This window comes from Patagioenas fasciata, chromosome 1 (assembly GCF_037038585.1).
Source record: "Patagioenas fasciata isolate bPatFas1 chromosome 1, bPatFas1.hap1, whole genome shotgun sequence".
In the NCBI taxonomy this organism is placed as follows: Eukaryota; Metazoa; Chordata; class Aves; order Columbiformes; family Columbidae; genus Patagioenas; species Patagioenas fasciata.
The window spans coordinates 168,202,648-168,224,322 of record NC_092520.1 but is presented as its reverse complement, the minus strand read 5'-3'; the positions used below and the strand labels follow the sequence as shown (position 1 = coordinate 168,224,322).

The 21,675-nt window shown below is 36.3% G+C and overlaps 1 protein-coding gene across 3 annotated transcripts; it reads left to right on the top strand.

Moving 5' to 3' along the window:
• Positions 1–6,042: 6,042 nt before the first annotated feature.
• KERA (keratocan) lies at positions 6,043–19,326 on the top strand. Of its 3 annotated transcripts, XR_010653060.2 has the most exons (5): positions 6,043–6,150; positions 6,268–6,365; positions 7,660–8,552; positions 13,360–17,082; positions 17,813–19,326. XR_010653060.2 is itself a non-coding variant. In XM_065859468.2 (4 exons), exons 3-4 carry the CDS (start codon positions 7,667–7,669, stop codon positions 13,530–13,532), a joined length of 1,059 nt encoding a protein of 352 aa, XP_065715540.1. In that variant the 5' UTR covers positions 6,043–6,150; positions 6,268–6,365; positions 7,660–7,666; the 3' UTR covers positions 13,533–19,326. The 3 variants fall into 3 exon arrangements, 2 of the variants coding, with proteins under 2 accessions (XP_065715540.1, XP_065715565.1); XM_065859468.2 differs by having other exon boundaries at positions 13,360–19,326; XM_065859493.2 differs by lacking the exon at positions 6,268–6,365 and having other exon boundaries at positions 6,044–6,150; positions 13,360–19,326.
• Positions 19,327–21,675: the final 2,349 nt, after the last annotated feature.

Here is a 21,675-nt window from a genome sequence, read left to right as displayed (position 1 = left end):
CTTACTCTGCAGACTGTTTTCCAAACTAGATAAACAAATGTTTCCTGAACTTCACATTCAGACTTCATCATTACAACCATTTTCCTGCCAAAAAAACCCACCAGTAAGACTAATAAGTTCTCCAAATTGTGTGCAATGTTAGATAGATTTCAAGAAGAGCTTGTGATTTTATGTGTAAAAATGAAATGTTTTTATTCAGGTTTCTAAGCTTGAATAAGTAAAAGTCTTCTTCTGCAGTACTTTCATTCCCACCCTAGATTTGAAAGGATGACAGATATGTTGTTCCTAAGGAAAACCACAGCTCTGAGATGAAGTATATCTTATACACAGAATGCAGAAAGCAACTAGGCATTTACCTCTGGGGTTCACCGTAGACACCATGATGAGTGGGGAATCATCTCAGATAAGAGTAGGCAATGCTGGAGCACAACCCTGACTGTTTAGGGCCCCTGGAGTTCTGCAACATGCTTAGAGACGGGTGGATGAATGAGTTCTCCCTAGAGATGGGTTCCAGTGCTGTGTTCAAAGAAAAAGGTGGTGTCAGCCCCAAAATGCTGGGTGTTGAGGACTTTCATCTATAGCAGAAAGACTTTTAGTTTCAACATGTACCATCTGAGAGGATAATTAGTGAATAAATATAGTAAATATTCATGGTGAGTGAGATTCTAGCTTCAGCTCAGGACTCTACAACAAAACTTGAATGCTTTGGGAAATGCCAACTCTCCAAAATTATGGCCAATGCAGTTTAAGGAAAAAAAAAAAAAATCACATATTCTGATGTTTAATTTCAGTACTTCCCAAGGGTATCTGCATTAAAAATTAGACCAAAAAATGCTGCAATTAATGGAAAACAAAATAAGGGCTGGGCTTTCATATAGCTTATGCCATTTGGCTTTTCTCTTTAAATATTAAAAACCCACCTGAATCTTCAATTTCTCATGTGGCAGAATCACTATAGCAGAGTTTTATTACAAGGAGGGTAAAATACTTCTTTCATTAGGTTGTGGGAATACTCTTTTATGAAACCCTTGTCATTTATTTTAGAGGACAGATCTTTCTATAAGTCTAAGCTTCTTGGAATTCATCATCCCATTGTGGGAATCTAAAATGAAGAAGAAGTCAGATATTTTTGGACTTCTTTAACAACAGAACAAAATCAGAGAACAAAAGTAACACCTCACAGCTTGTTTTCATTATCTTTATGATAGAATATTTAATCCACAGTTTACTTTTCAAAATTGCAAATTTACAGAATGGGCATCAGATGACTAATTCATGTTTTAATTTACCATTGGTTGTTTGGAAAAGATTAATCATCTAAATAGCCACATGCAGGCCCAAAAACTCAATGTATATGTGTGATTGATAACTCCACTTTAAATATCTAATTTAAAATGCATTTAGCAGATACAATTGTACATCTAGCATTCTAAACATCAGATCCTTGGGCAGGACAGATTTGTTTCAGTGTTGAAGTTGCTGGAAACATGAAAAGAATTTAAGATAAGAGATTCACAGCCACATTTACATAATAGGTAAAATAAATCTAGTTAGCCAAGACAAAGAGCAGATCTTGGCATTGTGTTGTGGAGACATTACAGCATGGTAAAGAACTCAAAATAAAGAGAAAAAGGAAACAGTCAGCCAAAAAATTCCTTAATGAAGCATATTCAGGGGAGGACTATGTTTCCCATGAGCCCTTTTCCATAGTTATTCTGTTTTGAAATGTGTTACTCTGCAAGGATCTCTTTAAGCGTAGTTCTCATTGTGTTTTTTTTTTCACAAGGGAGTGATGGTGTATAGAAAGTAAACAGCTAATATGCTGTCTCTGGACTTTAAGAATAGAACCTCATCTTCCTAAATCCTATGTAAAAAATGGGTCAGTTGAATTTTACATTTCACAAATTAAGCCACCCTAACTATTTTCCAGAGTTCCTTTAAACAACATCTCCTAATCTAAACTCAAAGCTCCCCAAGTAGACTCCCTATACTTCAGCTGCCTGCATATGCACAGAAATGACAATTTAAATTGATGCAATTTCTCCCACTAGGAGATCTAGGCAGGCAATTCTAGGCTTCTAGGAGAGGTGCAGCATTCCTGCTCTTAAATTTGTTATGTTGTTTTGTTTTGTTTTGCACCAGAAATGATGTAGAGTATAATGCATCCGTAGGAACAGAGTCTGGAACGTCTGTGCTGGACCCTTTGATCTGTCTGCACTGTCCTTTGGGCTGACCTGAAGGGCTCACTCATCTGCTTTGTTTTAGACTCTTTGGTCTTGCCGACCTTTTGTATCTCATTTAAAAGGAGTAGTATGTATTATCAGTTGGGATATATCACTGACTGGTTATCAGGAATCTGTTTGGAAACAAAAGTTTTGTCCTTCTGATTCTCAAACTCAGAGCTTCCTACTCTCAAACAGCAATGCAAAAAAAAAAAAAAAAAGAAAAAAAAAAAGTGAGAAAGGGAGAGAGATCACCACTACATGCCAGTCTTCAGAAGTAAAAGAGGCAGACTGAACCCTGAGTAAATGTACACATCTGCCATAAGTAGTCTGCACGGCTGTCTGGACCTATGAGTAGAGTAAATGGTGAAGGGCACATAAACAGGACTTAGCCTCTTCTCCAGCTTTTGAAGCATGAGCTTTTCTCTAGTCATCATGAAGGGAATTTAAGACCATGTTTCAATTAAACTGGGTGTTCTTTGGAGCCGGATACCCGGCATTTTAGTAAAGTAGTACCCAAATTAGGCACACTGGATTGCAGCTGTTGCTAAATGGAGCAATACAGGGGCTAATGAATTGGCTCTGCTTGCAGTACACTCCTGGGTTTGCTGGTGATGAACTATACACATGCTTGATGTTTAACAGACCTTGTTTCATATTAAATCTGAGACATATGGCAGCCATTACTGAAAGAAAGCAATGCATTTTTCACTGTCAGCAACTTCGATGCTGAAACAGAACAACAGAACAACAGCACTCCCAGTTGTCCATGTCTCCTCCCAATGGGTCTTTCAATATTTTTAGCTTTTCTAGTGTTTCTTAAGTGTGTGAGCTATTCTAGTCTCAAGCATGCACATCACTCTACTCAAGGAGATGTTACTACCCTCTGTGCTTGTTGGTGCTCCTCACTTTTTTTGTTTGTTTGTTTTTTAAATAGGGAGTCTGTTATTACATTGATTAACAATGTGGATTGCCAGAAGACATATGGAGCAAAAATCCTGTAATAGCTTGAGACATCTTCGTCAAACTGGAACACACCCAACAGTACCTTTCAAAAGGTCACAGAATGGGCATTCACAGTATTTTTACTGTAGTAATTTTTCCACATAATTTTATTGTCATGCAAACAGCTTGCATACTGTTACTTTTTAGGAGATTGTTTATGATCTCAGGAACATTTTGTGTTTCACTGATATTTGCCTTTCCTCAGTTTCACAAGTTTAAGATGACCTCATTAACATAAAATTCTTAGCCCACTTTTACTGAAAATAAGGCCCTGAAAAGTGTCTCAGGTTGGATATTCAAAACAGAAAGCTTCCCAAACCATTAGTCATTTTTTTAAAATCTTGGCCATGGTCTTTTATTAGTCTGTAAAACCCTATCACTGCATATTGCACCCTTTAAATAATAAATATGAATACCAGATGATGGAGGACTGAACAAAACAAATGCACGACAGAGAATATGTGTGCAATCCTGAAGGTTTCATGGGAATTAGGCCTTTCTGCGAAGTCTGCTTGGGCACCCAAGCAATCACTTGTTCCTGAAGAGACAAGTCAAAAATCTTTGAGTACACATGAGAATATATATTGCAGTCATCACACTCTTTCTTCCTGTTTTGAGGACATTTCTCGTCATTTTTTTCTGCTCTTTGCACTAGAAGAAGTGAAAATTCCTGTTATGGAGAAAGTCTTAGTAAATGTTTTTGCTATTGTCTTCTCCTATTGAAGATCTGCTTCTTTGAATGGGATGACAGCATACATATGGATAAGGATGAAATACCTGGCCTCTAAATCCACAAAGGGACACTGTGACATGCCTTTCCCTCACTGAACAGTAGTTCATACAAACAGTCCCACTCCCACGAGGTAAGCAGCAAGTCTCTCTGCCTGTGACTTCTGTGATGATACATAATGAACATCTGTACATGATTAGCAGGTTAAAGGGTAAATTCAGACCCCCATGAAGCATAAGACAAATCAATCTTTCTTTTTTGTTAAATGCGCAACATGTGGCAACTTGCATTCAAGTGTGTCACAACAGATATCTGCCACCAGGACTCACTGTTTTAAACCCTTCAGTATAACATTCATGAAGGTCTCAGCTCATTCGTTAATGATGAATGGACCTCTGCATCTCCATATCCTCTCTACACACTCTGTGAAGATTTAGATGCAAACCAGTTTTCTGTTGCACTGCCTGGCTTTTACAAGAATCATAGATGCACGTTTATAGTAAGGCCTCCTTAAATTACTCACAACTGAATACACAACCACTTTAACCTTCATACAGCGGTGCCTCTGCCTCTCCCTATCTCAGACTCCACCTGCCAAACATCCTCAACATTAGTGCATGGTACCCTGTCTACTGCAAGAAGTCAAAGGAAACATTTTAAGGCCTAAGTGTTTAAAGTGACACTCAAAATGAAAAGGTTTATACATTACATCTAATGTTTGTGCTTGTAACTAAGACACCTGCTTAAAGTTAGAATCGTTATTTTTAGGTAGAAAGGTAAATTAATTTCATCTAATTTAAACTTTTGAAATATTCAGCTTAGCATGCATGAATAAATCAATTTGATACCCGACTTATAAGAAAGTCCATATAATTTCTAAGAGATGTTGAAGGGTCTGGAGTTCTAGCAGAGTGAAACACTCAAGAATTTATTTTATTTTATTTTGAAGCACATATTTAAGCCATGCAACATTACTGGTAACAAGGATGTATTTTTTCCTAAACAAAAAACAAGGTAGTACAAAAATATACTTATGCAAAAATATTTATGACCTATTTAATATTAATCTTGCTGAAGTCAGTGAAAGTTGCCCGTGTACTTAACGGTTGCTTTCCTTTTTTTCTAATTACTTTTTGTCTACTCCTAAAATTCTTTTGAGGCATTCTTAGTTCAGGAAGCAAAGTATTAAACATTGTGAAATAAGTTGTTAGAGATTTTATTGCTAAAATAAATTGGGTTAAACTGAATTAAAATAATTATAGAAATAAGTTTTAAAATGAATATAAACTCATAAGAAGGTACCAGGATATATTTTATGTTTTCAGTATTTTCATTAGCTTTTTCTTTAACATAATTTGGCCATTGTTCTGGCTCTGAAGGTGGCTAGTTTTCCTGATATTATGTTGTTACTTTAAGTTTGGACAAGAAAAAAAAAAACAAACAAGATCCCCCAAAACACTTAATGTGAGAAATATGTGTCTATGATGGGATAGCAAATTGGCCAGAAACAGTTTACGTTAGATCAACGATAAGAAATTTAATTAGTGACTTGATAATTAAAACCAGACCTCACTACAGGAGGCACTGAAGAATATGATAACTTTGTAGAAATATATGTAAATATCTCTCTGAACAAAAAAAAAAAAGGTATGCTTTAATCTTTAAAAAATAAAAATATGTTATTAAAAAATTCTTAGCAAATTCTTTTGCTATCTTCTCATAATCAAGAATTATGTCTCTAAATAGCATGACAGCATCTGCATTTGATAAAAATCAAATAAAATATTTCCGTAGAAACAGATGGCACTGTTTTTAATTCTTTGTGGCCAGTTCAGGTATTATGAGAATGAATTATGATGTAAGCAAGTTTGCGTGTAAAGTATCTTCTGACAAAATTTTGAATAAAGGTACATTTTGTGTTACCTGTTTCATCTAGACCAGTACTTCTCATCTGCTAAAACATAAAACTCAAATGCCTTCAGCTCTGTGGTTGCTTGATACTATAGCCAGGATTTCCTGTCTTTTCCTGCCTAGGTGCTGAGGTGCCTTAGTTATTTTAGGGGTTAAAAGCTCTAGCCACTGATGCGTATATATTAGGCTGTATTCATAGAACACAGCTTGTAGCCTGACTCAAGCTATTACAGTCTAACAACAGTGACCAATAGAAAGAGAAGAAGATCCAAGAAAGCTGAGGTAAGCCCAAACTCTGAAGCAATGTCAAATTAGAAACAATAGCTAATAAGGTGTGTATGGCAATACATCTGGGGATACTAGCATGTACTACAAGTTTTGTGTGCTGTTAATTCTTAGGAGGACAGGAAGGAAACACAGTGTCCAGCAGCCAAAGGCTGTGAATTTACAGTGATTTCTAACTGGCTTCAGATAGCTCCAGGAACTTGACTAACAAGGTAAATTACATTCTATTTCTTTAAAAAAAATGTTATTAATGTTATGGCTATTTAGACAGTGAGGAGGTACCATTTCACTGTGTAAATTAGAGATGTTATTCTTTAGAAATATTTTGTCTTTTTTTTTTTTTTTGGAATGCTTCCAGATTGCACTTTCTGAGGTTGAAAGATCTTTAGAATACTGCACTTGTTACTGCTAAAAACAATGCTGGAAACTGTTAAATGACTACGTATTATATGCAGCAGCTCAACTGAGTTCTTATCCTTACTGATGCATTAACCCTATGAGAGAATTTACTTTTTATTTAAATACTATTTTTGACCAGAAATTTCAGCTATCAGCCTCTTGCCTCTGTGTTGCAAAATGCTTGCTAATCTTCATAAGAAAGCAGGCAAGATAAAAAAGTCTCTGAAGCACTGTTTTGTTGCTAAACAAATACTTCCCTTTGGAGTAAATTATCATTGATTATTTCGTTCATCGTTTAATGGTGGAACAGGCTAAACAAAACAAATAATTAAGTATGTAAAATAGATACAAGATGCATGAGTGTATATGATGTAATTTGGTTAGGACTTAATTTTTGTGTCATTTAAATCAAGCATTTATTTTGACTGTTTGCTTTAGAGAAGGAAATTCCTAACTTTGGATATGAGAGTGTTAATGAGGGAGGGGAATGAATTACTCAAATGTGTTCCTTCCAAGCTTTTTAAGAACATGCCCAACAAACAGCTGTTAAAACACTCTTTGATCTTTCACTTTTCTGTGATGAGAAAAGACCCTGGAAAATCTGATCCAGATGCCATTATAATTTAAGAGAGTGGAAAAACAGAAAAGGGAGTATGATTAATTTTAAAAGGAGGAACACTAAATACAATAGCATTTATATCATCATGATATTGATAACTTTACTGAAGATGGTACATTATATAGTTTATAGCTCTGTACAGGAAATCTTAAACAAAACTATGAGAAGCACAGACTTAATGTCAGAAAAATAATCCATGTTTTCAGATTATTCAAAATGACACTTGGATGAACAGCATTTAAACTGGTAGCCAATGTGGAATCTAAGTTAAATCAGGAAATGCTCTTCAACATAGAGCACTGAATTGTTTATGCATCTTATATCAATGTTCAATTTTTCTTTAACCTGCCGTAGGTAATACCACAGAGAACAGAATTTGGCTGTTTATAAAGGAAATATTATTTTTTGTGTACTACTGCTTTGTTAATCTAGTATGCTGTTAGAGAATTCTGTTGAAAGACAGCTAATTGTTTTTCTCCCCTTCCAAGGCAAACAATGACTCTAAAAGTCTATATGAGTCTTTTGCTCTTATTCTTGGTCAATTCTGTGTGGACTCGAACTGTGAGACAAGTTTATGATGAGATGGATCCTGAGCATTGGTCTCATTACTCTTTTGAGTGTCCACAAGAGTGCTTTTGTCCACCCAGTTTCCCCAATGCATTATACTGTGATAACAAAGGACTTAAAGAAATACCTGCAATCCCAGCAAGAATTTGGTACCTCTACCTTCAAAACAATCTAATTGAAACAATTACAGAGAAGCCTTTTGTGAATGCTACTCATCTCAGATGGATAAATCTGAACAAGAATAAGATCACCAACAGTGGAATTGAGAGTGGTGTGCTGAGCAAGCTCAAAAGGCTGCTTTACTTATTCCTTGAAGACAATGAATTGGAAGAGGTGCCTGCCCCATTGCCAGTGAGTTTGGAACAGCTAAGACTGGCTAGAAACAAAATCTCCAGAATCCCAGAAGGAGTCTTCAGTAATCTGGAAAATCTTACTATGTTAGATCTGCACCAGAACAGTTTGTTGGACAGCGCACTTCAAAGTGACACCTTCCAAGGACTCAACAATCTTATGCAACTCAACATAGCAAAAAATTCACTCAAGAAAATGCCTTTAAGCATTCCAGCTAATACGCTACAGCTATTTTTGGACAACAACTCCATTGAAGTGATACCAGAAAACTACTTCAGTGCAATACCCAAAGTGACTTTCCTTAGGCTGAACTACAATAAATTATCTGATGATGGCATTCCCCCCAATGGGTTTAATGTTTCATCTATTCTAGATCTACAGCTGTCTCACAACCAGCTCACTAAAATTCCACCGATCAATGCTCAACTTGAGCACCTTCACCTTGATCACAACAGAATCAAAAGTAAGTGTGTATTCTCCATGTGGGATCCTACCAAGACATAATTATTTAAAAATGTCTACTTAACTACACAAAAACCTCCTTTGAAATATAGAGATTAATAACGTGCTGTAGGTTACAGGGAGATGAGCAAAAGGACCTCCCACAGACCAGTTTTCAAGTTAGGTCTAAAATATAACCACCAAATATGTGCATGGAAGTAATACCACATGTGAAAAATGCTTGAGCAAATCAGAAGTGTGAGTGGATTAATAAAATTTGTGCATTCACATTTCACTATATGCATGCCAGTAACCATTTTGTGTTAAGAAATTAATTTTCCTACAGAAATACCAGGAGTAAATAAGCAAGAACAACAATTAAAAAGTCGGTGCAACAAGTTAGAATATGTGATCCCCATTCTGTATGACTTTTCAAAGTTCCAGAGCACCTCAGGGACTTCACTAAACTAAGAGAATCACTGTATACACCGTTCTTCTGAATATCTCTCTGCCCAGCTAAATTATATAGTAGGAGCTTAAGATGAGACACCCATAAAACAGTAGTTATCTCTTTCAAATATGACTAATTAGAATGTGGATATTCAATATCTGAAGCTTGAATATCTTCCTCATCTTTTGTTTACTGTGCACAAAACGTTGATACTTGGGTTTAGTCTTCATGAAAAATATTTTCACTGACTTTAGAGAAGCTTTGTCCTACTAAGATTTATCTCCTGAAATGTCTTCTAACATTTTCCATTTTGTATAAATGAAACAAAGTTTTGTACTCAAGGCAACAGAAGCCTGTTGTCATGTCATAATTCTGCTTCTAGCACTGCTTCCAGATTCATCCAGGTACAGTGGGGATGTGGTGGTTAGGGACACTGCATAAAGTATCCACTCAGTTAGTCCTACAGACCTTAAATCCTTTGTTTCATGCCAAAATCCAAAACCAAAGTGATGACTTTATATTTTTCATGGCAGAGAAGGTAACCAAGTCCCCACGCTTGTATTCCTGTCATGATGATTGAATCAAATAAATGGTTCCTTATTCCTATTTTGTGTTACTGCAGTTCAAAAATACACTAAAAATAATGATTTGATTCTGTAAGAAATAAGGACACATCAATGAAAGATATCTATTTATAATTTAGGTTAAATCACTGTATTTTACAAAACAAGTGTTTGAAACCTTGTAAAGAAAAATCAGTTTTGTACAACCGGCACATACTTAAGTGGCCTGCGAGAAGTTTAACAGTTAATTGGACTTGGGGCTTATGACATATGTTGTTACTGAACATATTTCATTGTCTCCTGATTACAAAGGGATTTATCATAATTACATCACTGCAGGGCCCCAGGTGCTGACTTTATCACCTGTCACTTTAAGTGGACACTAAATTGAAATCAATGGAATGTACCCTGTCCGGTTTAAGAAGTGTTTTGTGTCTAGGTAGTATTTAAAGAGCTGGAAAATTATTTTCCTTTCCTAAATAAATTTTTAAAAGGTTAGAACCATTAAAATCAGCCTATGTAGTATGTGCAAAATCAATTCCCATTTTCCAGTGACACATGGGTACCCAGGAGCCTAAATCAAAATAGTTTTCCACAAGCCTTATATTCCTTAATGCTTTTACCAGTTTTCAAAATTCATTGCTAACAACACTGCTTTTAATTAAAAATAAAAGTTTTTATTCTTAGTAGCTACATATATAGTAGTAAAAAAATGTTTAACAAGGCAACCTGTCAGCTTACATGAAATTCAGGTATTATGCAAGACACATCCTACCATAGCATAATTTTCGCGTAATTGTTGATGGGATAATGACATAGTCATCATGAAACACTGCTCTAACAGATGATATCTCAAAAGGCCTTTAGGATGGAAAACAAGGAATATAATTCCATTGGGCAGGAGTAAGATGTGGCATTAATTCTGCAGATTGTTTTTGTCATCTTAAACCTGGGAAGCTGATGATCAGTCATTATTAAAAATAACCAACATAAAAGATTTGAAAGAAAAATAAGTGTAAAAGCCTGAATCTGGTTTCTCCACAAAACAGTAGTCCTGAAAGCTTACTTTATGTGTGCAGTACAAGCCCCTTTTATAATATTACTCCTCAGATAGTCCTGCACAATTGCCAATTGCTCCTTTATTTTCTCTTGGTGGTTCATAGTAACACTGCTGGTATGGTAAGAGCTCAGACTTCAAAATTTCTGTGTAAATACTATTTTCCTACTTTTTGTCATACATTATTGTGTAACATCAGTTCTTCAAGTAAACCCAAGGCCTTATTTCTCCAGAGACCACTTATGAAGATATAAGGAAGTATCCTGAAGCCCAGTGAAGTCAATGATAGCCTCACCTTCGGTCTCAGTGGAACCAGGTTTTCACCTGTGCTTTCTTTCCCAAGGATCTCAATGCACAGAGAAAAAAAGCACTTGAAAATCAATATAAAACCCAAACTAATTATGGCTACAACATAAGCATCACACTTGTTCCAAGGCACTTTAAAACACATTTTTACATATTTATGTGAGAGATACACATGCAAGACTCTGGAAAGATGTCAAATGGTGGAAAATGCAGTGTTAGGGAAGGAATGAAATTATGATGTAGTAAGTGAGCAAGTGTAAACAGATGGTACTACAGAGGTACCAAAGGAATCATAAAAACAAGTGAACAGTAAGTTCCCCAGAGGAACACCAGGAGACTGGGATAGCTCCTCTGAGCTAATACTATACTCTGTGTAGAGAAAGGGACAAGTCCTTGGGCCAAGTAGCAATGCCATTCTGTCAGAATCCATTATAGGATATTTGAAAATGAATAACTGAAGTTACAGATCCTGACTTATTATCAGACCCCTGCACTGTTGCTGGTACTGATTTCCTTGCTGGAAGAGCCCAGAAAGGTAGATTTCCAGGCTGACCCATGGCAGCTGCAGTTAAATATTCTGTGAAAAGGAAAAAGGGAGTCCAACTATTTGAGTTAGAGTACAGTGAGTTCAGCTAGAGGTCACAAGAATAGAATAGGAGAGAGACTTCTACTTCTCTGATAGTTTGGGTAGGATTTACTTTTTGTGGGAAGAGAACAATAAAACACCAAGCCCCTTCATACCACACATCATCAGGAAATAACTTCTTCATAGGTGGCCTGTGGTTAGATAACTGTTGCCTCATTTTAATGTTGGAGTAATTAACCTAGTGAAAACTAGTGTGGTGGGACAGTTTCAAGGTCAGAGAACACAGAGATTTAGAACAGAGTTTGAAGGCACCTTGTCTCCTAAGGACGGTAGTGCTGACCTGAATGGGGAGATATTTTCTGCTACATAGTGTTGATTCACTTGTAGAACTTTGAATAACAGCTTTCATAATGAAATCTCACTCTCAAGCTCCCTACTTTGTAGCTTCACACATAAAAAGAAGTTGGAGCTTTTTTCTTCCAAGAATATAAAATGCTTTCAAATATTAATCAAATTTCACAAAATCAGCAAAGATATTTAGATATCATGGGTATGATAAAAGTTTTAGGCCTTGGCCAGCTGCATGTATTTATGTAATTTCCATGACAGATAAAGTCTGTTTTCAAGATGTTGCAAACATATAGGTAGTTTTTCAAAGCACGGTGCTTTTTCTTCTTTTGAAAAACAAACAACCCCAAACCAAGGTTTTTTGTTTTGTTTTGTTTTGTTTTTTCCATCATAACATTTAACTAATTTGAAGAACTGTAATCAAAAGATGCATGCACATTATCATTGTTAAACACCAGGGCAGAAAAATTTTGGTAGAAAGCTTTTCCTATTTCTGGCTGCTAAAAAAATTGTGCTCAAAAAATATCTGTTACACACATATCCTCCATTCAACCATTCTTGCAGGTGGTCTGGGGCCAACTAGAAACTCAAGTAGTTAGATCAATCACTAAATACCATAATTTGGTCAAAGGAATTTGACATCTTGATAAACAAACGCCACTTGAGTGTTCTCCAGAATAAGGCCATTTTGAGGCTGAAAGAGGGCAGCGTCAGCCTCAGTATTCAACAATGGAAGACAAAATATGAAAAGCATTTTAGCCAAGTGACAGTGCAGAGGCAATTTGGGGGAGACAATGTAAAGAACCCAATCTATTCAACTCCCGTGAAAACAGGTAATGATTTAAGCCACATTTTCAAATGTTATCCGAACTGAAACAACTTATGTGTGATTTATAAATAATTTTAAGGACTTGTTGGCTTTCAGATTAGGAAGAAATATATCCCACTTCATGAATAATATTCTTGCAATTAAAACCAAATGTATCAAAGAATGTGAGAGAAGAGGAAAGTACAGATGTCAAAAGTTACAGACACTATACAAAAATAACTCTGATTCAATACTGTTATCACTTTGAATGCAAGAACTTCATTGGGGAATATTATCAGCTAAAATTAATGTACTGTCATTGCAGTAAGATATTCTAAATGCCTCAGCATTAACCTTGTTCTGCTTTCTCTGAGGGCAGAGAGCTCATTTCTCAATGAATAGTTACTCAGTAGCTGTCTAAATTGGTTTCCTCTCTGTCCAAGGTAAAATTATACATCTAGTGGCCTTTATTCATAAGTGAAGCACATTAAATATGTGATTCACCGATCTAGACTACATTATGTTAAGATGATTTTTTGCTTGATTAAAAAAGCAGTTAATAGTTAATTTGGTGTTTTCCAAGTCTGAGAAAACCAAGTGTGTCCCATACTAATTTCAGTGGAACCCTGTTATATTTGTTTTCTAAATGAATTTTATCTTCATGAAACTTTTCCATGGAAATTTCGTAACATGTTGATCCACATTTTCAGGTGTCAACGGTACTCAAATATGCCCAGTCTCAATTGCTTTAGCAGAAGACTATGGTTTGTATGGCAACACCCCTCGCCTCCGATATCTTCGCCTGGATGGAAATGAAATTCAACCCCCAATCCCACTGGACATCATGACATGTTTTCGACTACTTCAAGCTGTTGTAATATAAAGATATTGCAGTGTCATGTATCCCTCTTGTGCTATGAAAGTACTAAAATACAAGTTTTTCTGGAATGAAACTTGTTCTAGCTCATAAATCAAGAAGTAACAGCTTTATCTGGACTTTATTTTTTTTCTGTGCTTGCATCTTTTCTACAGCTGAGAAGATGGTTCTTCTTTCAGAAGAGATTTCAGATGGACATGAAACATGTGCTTAACACTTTACCTAAGAATTTCTAATGCAAATATATTGCACATCATTTCCATAAGCTCTCAAATGTTCCAAAGAAAATTCTGTCTACTCCACCTACCTTGTGAAATACTGTATTTTCTATCCTGTTAACATCATTGTTACAGACAAATTATATTTCCTTTTTTGTTAGATTTTTACTAACACAACGAATTTGGTTGCACCTGACTAAATATATATATCTGCTAGAAATATCACGTGTTGCATGACTACTAGCTATCAGAACTGCCACTGTCTTTTTTTAAGTTAGTGATTAACGGTGAACAATCACTTAACAGGAAAATAACTCATAAATTGACGTTGTCCTTTGAAGACTGATACTTTTAAGGCACAAAGTATATGAGGCTCTGAGTCCAAGACACTATAACGTATAGATGTTGGTGTATGGATTCATTCAGTGCATGATTTCAGAATAGGAATATATTGATACAACTCAAATCCAGCAACAAGGGAACATGAGATGAAATCTTCGTCTATCAGAGTACCAATTTTCTTCTGTTTCATTCTTCAGTATTTCATTTCTATTTTTGACACCTTTTCTTTCATAGCTTTGGGATACTCATTGAATACTTTGTTTATTTTAGTTTCCAGAGAGATATTAATAAAACCAAAACCAGTAATTATTATATATTTCACAGACTAGGTACTTCACAAAAAATTTGAATGGCTAGTTAATATAATGGAGATAAAGAGAAAACTAAGAAATCAAGAAATACATAATTTCCCAAGGATTTACTGAACTAGCCAAATATTTGTACAGGAATTGCATCAGTTTAAGCACATTCAATCACCTCAGAGCAGTATTTAGCTGTCTGCTGTCTCATATAAATGCACATAATAACACTGGATTTTAGATAAATCCAGGTATTTAGAATACAGCACATTCACAATTCACTAACAAAGGAGATATCAGCAGGCACCATAGGTATCTTTTTATGAAATCTGTTTGTTTGTGGTTTTTTTATAAGATAATATTGGGATTTCAATAGACAACTTGAATATTAGAGTCAACTATTCACTTGTATTTGTAGATAGAAACAATTAGTTTTTGCTTGATAGTTTGTGTCTGTTTCTAACATTATGAGACTGGCCTCAGTAAGAAGCATTTAAAGACTATGCATGTGGTATAATTTTTTCCTTGAAGATGAATCATTTTCCAAAAAGTAGATTTTTGAAAGGGTTGATAACTGTATTTTCTAACATTCAATCCCTTTTTATCTGAAAATCATGTCTTATTCTGCTCCAGTGCACCTCTGGAAATAACTCAGCATAGAAAATCAGTATTGAAATAACCTATTCAGAAATCCTTCCACAAAAAACATTTATTTTTTGCAGTTCTTTTTATGTGATTGCTGAGAAACTCCTGCCCTTCTAGTAAAATATTTTCTGTACCTCTCTGTTCACTTTTTATGAAAAAATACAGACTTAAAAAATCTCTCTACAACATTTATGCATGTTTACCTATGTTCTTTACTCGATAATAGCGTAGTAATTTTTTTTTTCTTTTTTTGAAAAATAATAACAATTATGTGCTTGGACTTGGAAATTAATTCTAATTTAAACAAAGAACAAATATACATACTCCATGCATTTATGCATATTATTAAGATTATCTGCAGTTCTAGTTGATTGTCCAGTTAAGTGTCTTGAAGTTCTAGCCAAAAAATTATGACACTTTTAGACACTAAGACTAACCCTTCCCCAAAGATATTTCAACCTTATATATGAGAAAGGATGGTACATAAAATCGTACAGGGACACTGGAGGATAAAGATGCTCAGTTTTCTTGATCATGTGATGAAATCAGGAGGACATAATCTGATGAAATCACATTTAGCAGTTATTTTCCACCAGTTGGCATGATATTAATGGATTTTTTTCCAATACACTGTAGGGTGGAAAACCTTATAAATCAGTTCTTCAAATGTTAGTACTATCTTATGGAACAATCTCTGGGTGCATGCAGATTGATGCTCAAGACTTGTCCCAGTCAAATCCCAGTTAATCTGAATTGAGACAAAAATTCATTATACATCCTTGAACAAACTTTTATTGGGCTGAAGAATTGCTGCCAAGTGCTCTGTGTTCTACACCTTTGATGCAACCCACTGGCTCCACATCTGGTAACAGTTTAATAAAGGGAAAATCCTAAATATTCTCATTCAGGCTAATTTGTCCCATCTTGATTCCCTCTCTCAGAACCAGCAGTGTGAAGTAGAATGAAAAATAGTTATGTTCCTGCAGTGACCTTCCCAAGATAAATCAATCCTTGTTGATTGCAACTCTCTATTTGTAACAGTCTTAATGTTCTTAAACAGTCTGAGAAAGCTGGTGAAATTTCCCCTCAGATTACAATAGCTGCCTAAATTGCATTATTGTCTGAAACTAAACAATGTAGGCTTTCAGCCACACCTCATTCCATCCATTCATTATGCCAAAAGACTATAAATGAAAATGTTACATGCAATGTCCTTTTCCCTATGAAAAGGGTCCCTAAAACAATATAAAACGCATCACTGTACTTGAATATCTGATGTTAATTCCTCCTAATCCAAGATTGGTCTGAGTCCCCACTGGTATTTCGTGGTTAAGAAAAAATTGCAGTCTCTTGTGCTGCAAGGAGGGAGGAACAGACCTCTCAACTGTCCTGTCTGAACCCACAGCTGCCTTCATAAGGCTGACATTTGTTATACTTAGTTGTCAGAGCACATCACAAACAGTTTTGAATGGAATATCATGTCCAGGAACAACGATATTACAAGGTTGAGAAGGTCACTTTAAGCACACTGCAGTTGTGGTCAGTCACTAATGAAGCCATAAACACCTTGTGCTTTGCCAGAAATACATATTACGTATGACTTAATTTTTAGATTGTGGTCATTAACACAGATGTGTTATCAGCCCAGCCCAGCATACAGACAGTTGCTCTGTAAGGGAAAGCATTAAAGCAAAGTGAGAGGCCCAAGAACTGAGAAATATGTTTCTGACACATCTGCCAGCTTGATTGGAGGCTGGATGATGAATATATCAAAAGACTATGCGGTTTTATAACCCAGCTGGGTCTGCAGGAAGAAAAGTCCTTTATAGATGCTGCCAGCATAGTTGAAAATCCAGCCATATGCCTGAATGTCCCCACTCGATACTCTTCTCTGGCATTTTCAATTTCTTTCTCAATATTTCTAACAGTTTGCTACCACTTTCTTTTTCAACATTTTTAATGAAAAACACCACCACAACAATCATCTGCAGAGATGCCAGTGACCACAGCAGTTTGTATGACACTTGGAGGAAGAAACACGCACACTAAGAGGTAAAAATTTAAAAGATAACTAGGAAGCCAATTTGTAAGTTTGTGATTACTAATTTGGACTCACATCTGAAGGAATTTTCATTCACCCTTGCTGCACTCAAATGGTTTCCAATATTTGCCACAAATACTTGCTGTCATTTTTCCAGTCTAGAAAAATATTTGCTGATATTATATGGCAGCTAGTTTCATTATCTGTCTGGAATCGGATTGCTGTAACACCTAAATTGCTGTGTTGGTTGTTGATCAGCTTATATCCTACTTCTGCCATGTGTGGCAGAGATTGTTTAGCAATGAAAAAAAAGGTAGCTCTGCAAGGCACCACACTGTGTAATGATACTCAGTAGTACTAATCACCTCAGGTCAAGTGTATGAAGTAATATGCATCATTTGCATCATGTTCTCCCTTACCTGATTTACCTTCTTCTCCATTAGAAGAGGTAATAATGCTTTTGAATCCTGCACTTGCTTCTCTGTACTAACTCAAATAAACCTACACTGTAATGAATTTGAAACCTTCCCCTATACAGTTGCTTCTTACATCCACTGTATTGTTGTCAACAGCCTGGGTATTCTCACTGTTTTTCTCGTTTCCTGTAGCATATGTTTTTGATCCACCTCTCAGCTTGGTTGGTTGGTTGGTTGTTTTTTTTTTCCTCCAGTGTTTTTTAGCTTAAGCATGTTTATGAATGCTGCTCTAATGGTTGCTCTGATTTCACCTGTTTCCTGGCAGGTCAGCTGCATCTGGGCTCCTCCAGGGGAAGCACCATCCTGACTGTCACACATGTACCACAGCAGAACAGCCTTCACACCTCCTCCTACACATATGCGTGGACCCAGGGTGATGACATCGTGTAGACAGGGTATATCCAGAAAACTCTTTTCCAAGGCCTCCACTCCCCACCCCAAATCTTTTTTTTGGTAGGAAAATTCATGAAGGAACTGGAATCACATCTTCCACAAACAAAAGCTCTTCCTATTTAGGGGCTGAGGCAATGAAAGTTCCATGCAGAATCAGCAGCTCTCAGTGAAGCTAGGCTTTTTTGATAAATCTTTTATTAATTAAAACGCTCTATCAGAGTTTTTATTAATTATTAATAAGTTTGGGAAAAAATCATTTCAACCACTGGGAAGAAAAAAAAGCAAACCAGTGCCCATCTTTCTTATTTAGCAATCCTGTTGCTAAGACAGAATAATACGCCCTTTGCCAGGTAATGAAACGCAGGATTTTGTCTGAAATCATACCCCTACTACTAGGAAGTTTATTTCAAGGAGGGTAATCTCCTTGTGATGCTCTGCTTTGTTTCAGGACTTGAAATAATCATCATATCTCTATCCTGGCAGTGAGGATAGCCTTCATGGTATTATAGGATCTAGGCTCAAATCCTTGTCTGAATCAGAAGCAGAGTGAATTGCAGTGTAGATTTTTTCCTCTGAGAAGGCTGTTTTGAACACCAGATTAGAGGTTCGCTCTGTTTTGTGAATCCTGCAATTTGTTTATTTTAATGACTGAAACTTCTTCAACTGAAAAAGACTGATAGTAATCCTTCTCACCACTGCTTAGCACCAGAACAGGCAAGAGTTAGACCTAAAATGTCTTCTCTGAGAAAGCTGCCAGCCACAGGGCTCCCAAATTCCCTGCCACTGAATTACTGGCCAAATGGTGAAGTGAAAGCTGTTCATGAAGATTTTCTCTGAAGGTCATGGTGTTTTGGATCTTTTAAAAAGCTAGTCATGTATGTGTTTGTTTTGGTTCAGTGTAAGTTCTTGAACATTCAGTTTTAAGTATTACATTTAAACACTGTTTGAGGCTTATTTTCCATTTCAATAAGGAAAGAAGATGATAATACTTAATTCTTAGTCAAATAGGCATAAATACTTTTATATTGGTCTGACCATCACACAAATAAACATAAAAGACAATTTTCTGTTCTCTAGCTAAGATTTCCATGCTTTCCTTTTTTCCTCTGTTGTTGTTTTGGTGGGTTTTTTTTATGTTTGCATTCCATCTGGCATCATGTAACAGGCTTATCAGGTATCAAAGAACATTCAGAATTATTTCAATTGCCATATTATGCATGCTTCTTTTCCTCCTCAAAGCATTAATAAGACTTGTGCCTGTATTTTCCTACTTTTGTGAGCTCTGTGAACAGGCTCCCTTTTTGTGCTGTTTCAACCGCAATTGACATTAATGTTTGTGCAAGATGCCTGTGTTGGAAATAAAATGCTCCCAGGGATTTAAGGCTTTCTGTGGTGCCTGTTTTCCTTATTTTTAGACATGACTGCCTACATCCTGAAGCTCTCATGGGGCTTATTCTTGGTGGTTTAATACTATCTTGATACTGGGATTTTTCCCAAAGTTGATACTATGAAGAATGGAGCAGGATAAGTTCCTCTGCTTTTGTGCTGCTTCTAATATGGGCCATCTGGGCTGATGGAGGAATGAAAGCCCGTGGGCCCTGTGTTTGAGGAGCTGAAGCAGGTGACCAGCAACTCAGGCTCATGAAGAGGTTGAATTAGGTGGTAGGAATCAAGGCAAGAAAGGAGTTAAACAAGTTAATTAAGTCTATTTAATCACAAACATGCAGAGCAGAAAATCGTCCAGTGAAAGACAGTGGCTGAGGATTAAAAACATTAAAAATAAAGCATTTATTTAAAATTATTGAATTTCTTTTCAGCTTGGAGATTTCTTATACTCACTGAAGCCCAAAAGCCCACCTGACGGCCCATATAACGATTGTGTCAAACATAGAAAATAAATACCTAGATCCTTGGTATATCAGGTGTGCTTTCTGTCAGCAGTTATACAAAACTGCTTCCTGAAATACAGTTGCTTTTACAGCAGACTTTTAGTTTAAATGTATCAAGAAGGAATTAGGAGACAACTCCATAGTCTGTCTGTATTCATGTCAGTAAGCAGTCCCCTTTAGGTGGGGGCTGCATGCATTCTGTAGGGCAAATATACTTCTAAATAAACTACTTCACCCCTTTTTATGTTTCCTCCATGCAGACATCCACACAGATTGAACTATCAAAATGTCCATGAACCACCTGGAGAAAAGTCACCCTAGTTATCATAATTCCACTCCCACAAGGGATTATGGAGGCTTAATAAAGGGCAAGGGAAGGAAGGATCCTAGTCTGGCTGAGGAAGTTTTCATGGCACTCTCTGATGACTGCAAACAGAAGCCAAGCCTCTTAGATTGGGATGTCTGAAAAAAAGGAGTGGCGAGGAAGACAACCTAAAAACAGTGGATTCTTCGTAATTAACTTTTGGGCTTTAAGCATTCATAGGGTTTATAAAATTGTACTTTATCCACATGCAGCACAATTAAAAGTTTCACTGTTTTTTAACCCAAACTGAAATTCTCTACAATCAATGATTTGAGGAACAGAATTTTAACGTTGTCGCTACCTCAGCCTCACCAGGTTCAGTCTCATTGGTCACTAAACCCATGTAATAATCTGCCACAGCTGTCTCTTGAGTCACATTTGCTCAAATTATTGGCGCAGATGGGAGAGAGATCTTTGGAAACCTATGCATGAAGCTTGGGTAGTTTCCTGGTAAGACATAAGGCCAGAGGGACTTCAGAGAGAAGAAACACTGGAAAGCTGTGAATGCAGAAATGGAAAATTATTTTTTCCTCAAACTGGCTCTTTGATTGCACTGACTGACTTAACAATTTCAGAGTTTTCCGGTAATGCATAATGATCTGTCCCTTCTTGTTGACCTTCTCAGAGGTAAACAATAGGTTGGTTACATAGATGGGTTTGTGACATCAATTTTTTTCCATACTGATCACTGTGGTCAGGTCTAGATAGTCATCAGTCAGCTCTTCCAAGTCTCCAGAAACTGTTCAGGTACAGTCCAGCATTTACAAGTGCTGCTGAAAGATCATGTAAACATACCCTGCATCTCTTACTGTTTTCAGGGAGAATATGTCAAATACTCCTACAGTTTAGCTGTGGATCGTATTCTTTATTTAAATTAGCTTTTGCCACCTTGATGGTCTTTTTCACTTTCCTTTTACAGTATTGTCATTGTGGAAAAAATGCCCATTTAGGCAGAATTCTTAGAGATCTCAAAAATCAGTGCAGGACCTTCAGCTGTAGTTGCTATCAATTTTACACAGTACTCCCAGATATATGAAAAGGTTTTTGTCACAGTCAATATCTGTCTGAGTAACAAAACAACTGTATTTGTCACTTGTCATGTCACCAATTTGACCACAATTTAATACAGAAGGAAACAAGGGAAGACAAATACTAGAAAAGAGAGGATGAGAGATGTAAAAAAGAAGACAAAGGAGGCAAAAGAAGAGAAGGAATTTGGGATGGAGGGATAAAAGGGAAGAAGGAAAACAAGACTACTTTGGAAAAGAAGAAAACTTGAGAGATGCCTTTTTGACCATCCCTTTTCATGAGAGTAAAACAAGGGAGAAGCAGCCATAAAGAGCTCAGACGCTTTTAGGGAAGAAAACTGAGAGCTGGGAAGCTTGGAAACTACTGATCTACAATGCCTCTTGTAGTAGTGCTGTGGTTTTTCCTAAAATCTGAGACTTAAAACACCTCAGCCTGCTCTAGCATTGATTCTTT

Bases quoted from the DNA above. Each gene is read 5' to 3' on its own strand.
- KERA (XM_065859468.2), top strand. From the start codon at position 7,667: ATGACTCTAAAAGTCTATATGAGTCTTTTGCTCTTATTCTTGGTCAAT. The intron at 8,553-13,359 runs GTAAGTGTGTAT...CCACATTTTCAG, and splicing joins TGATCACAACAGAATCAAAA to GTGTCAACGGTACTCAAATA.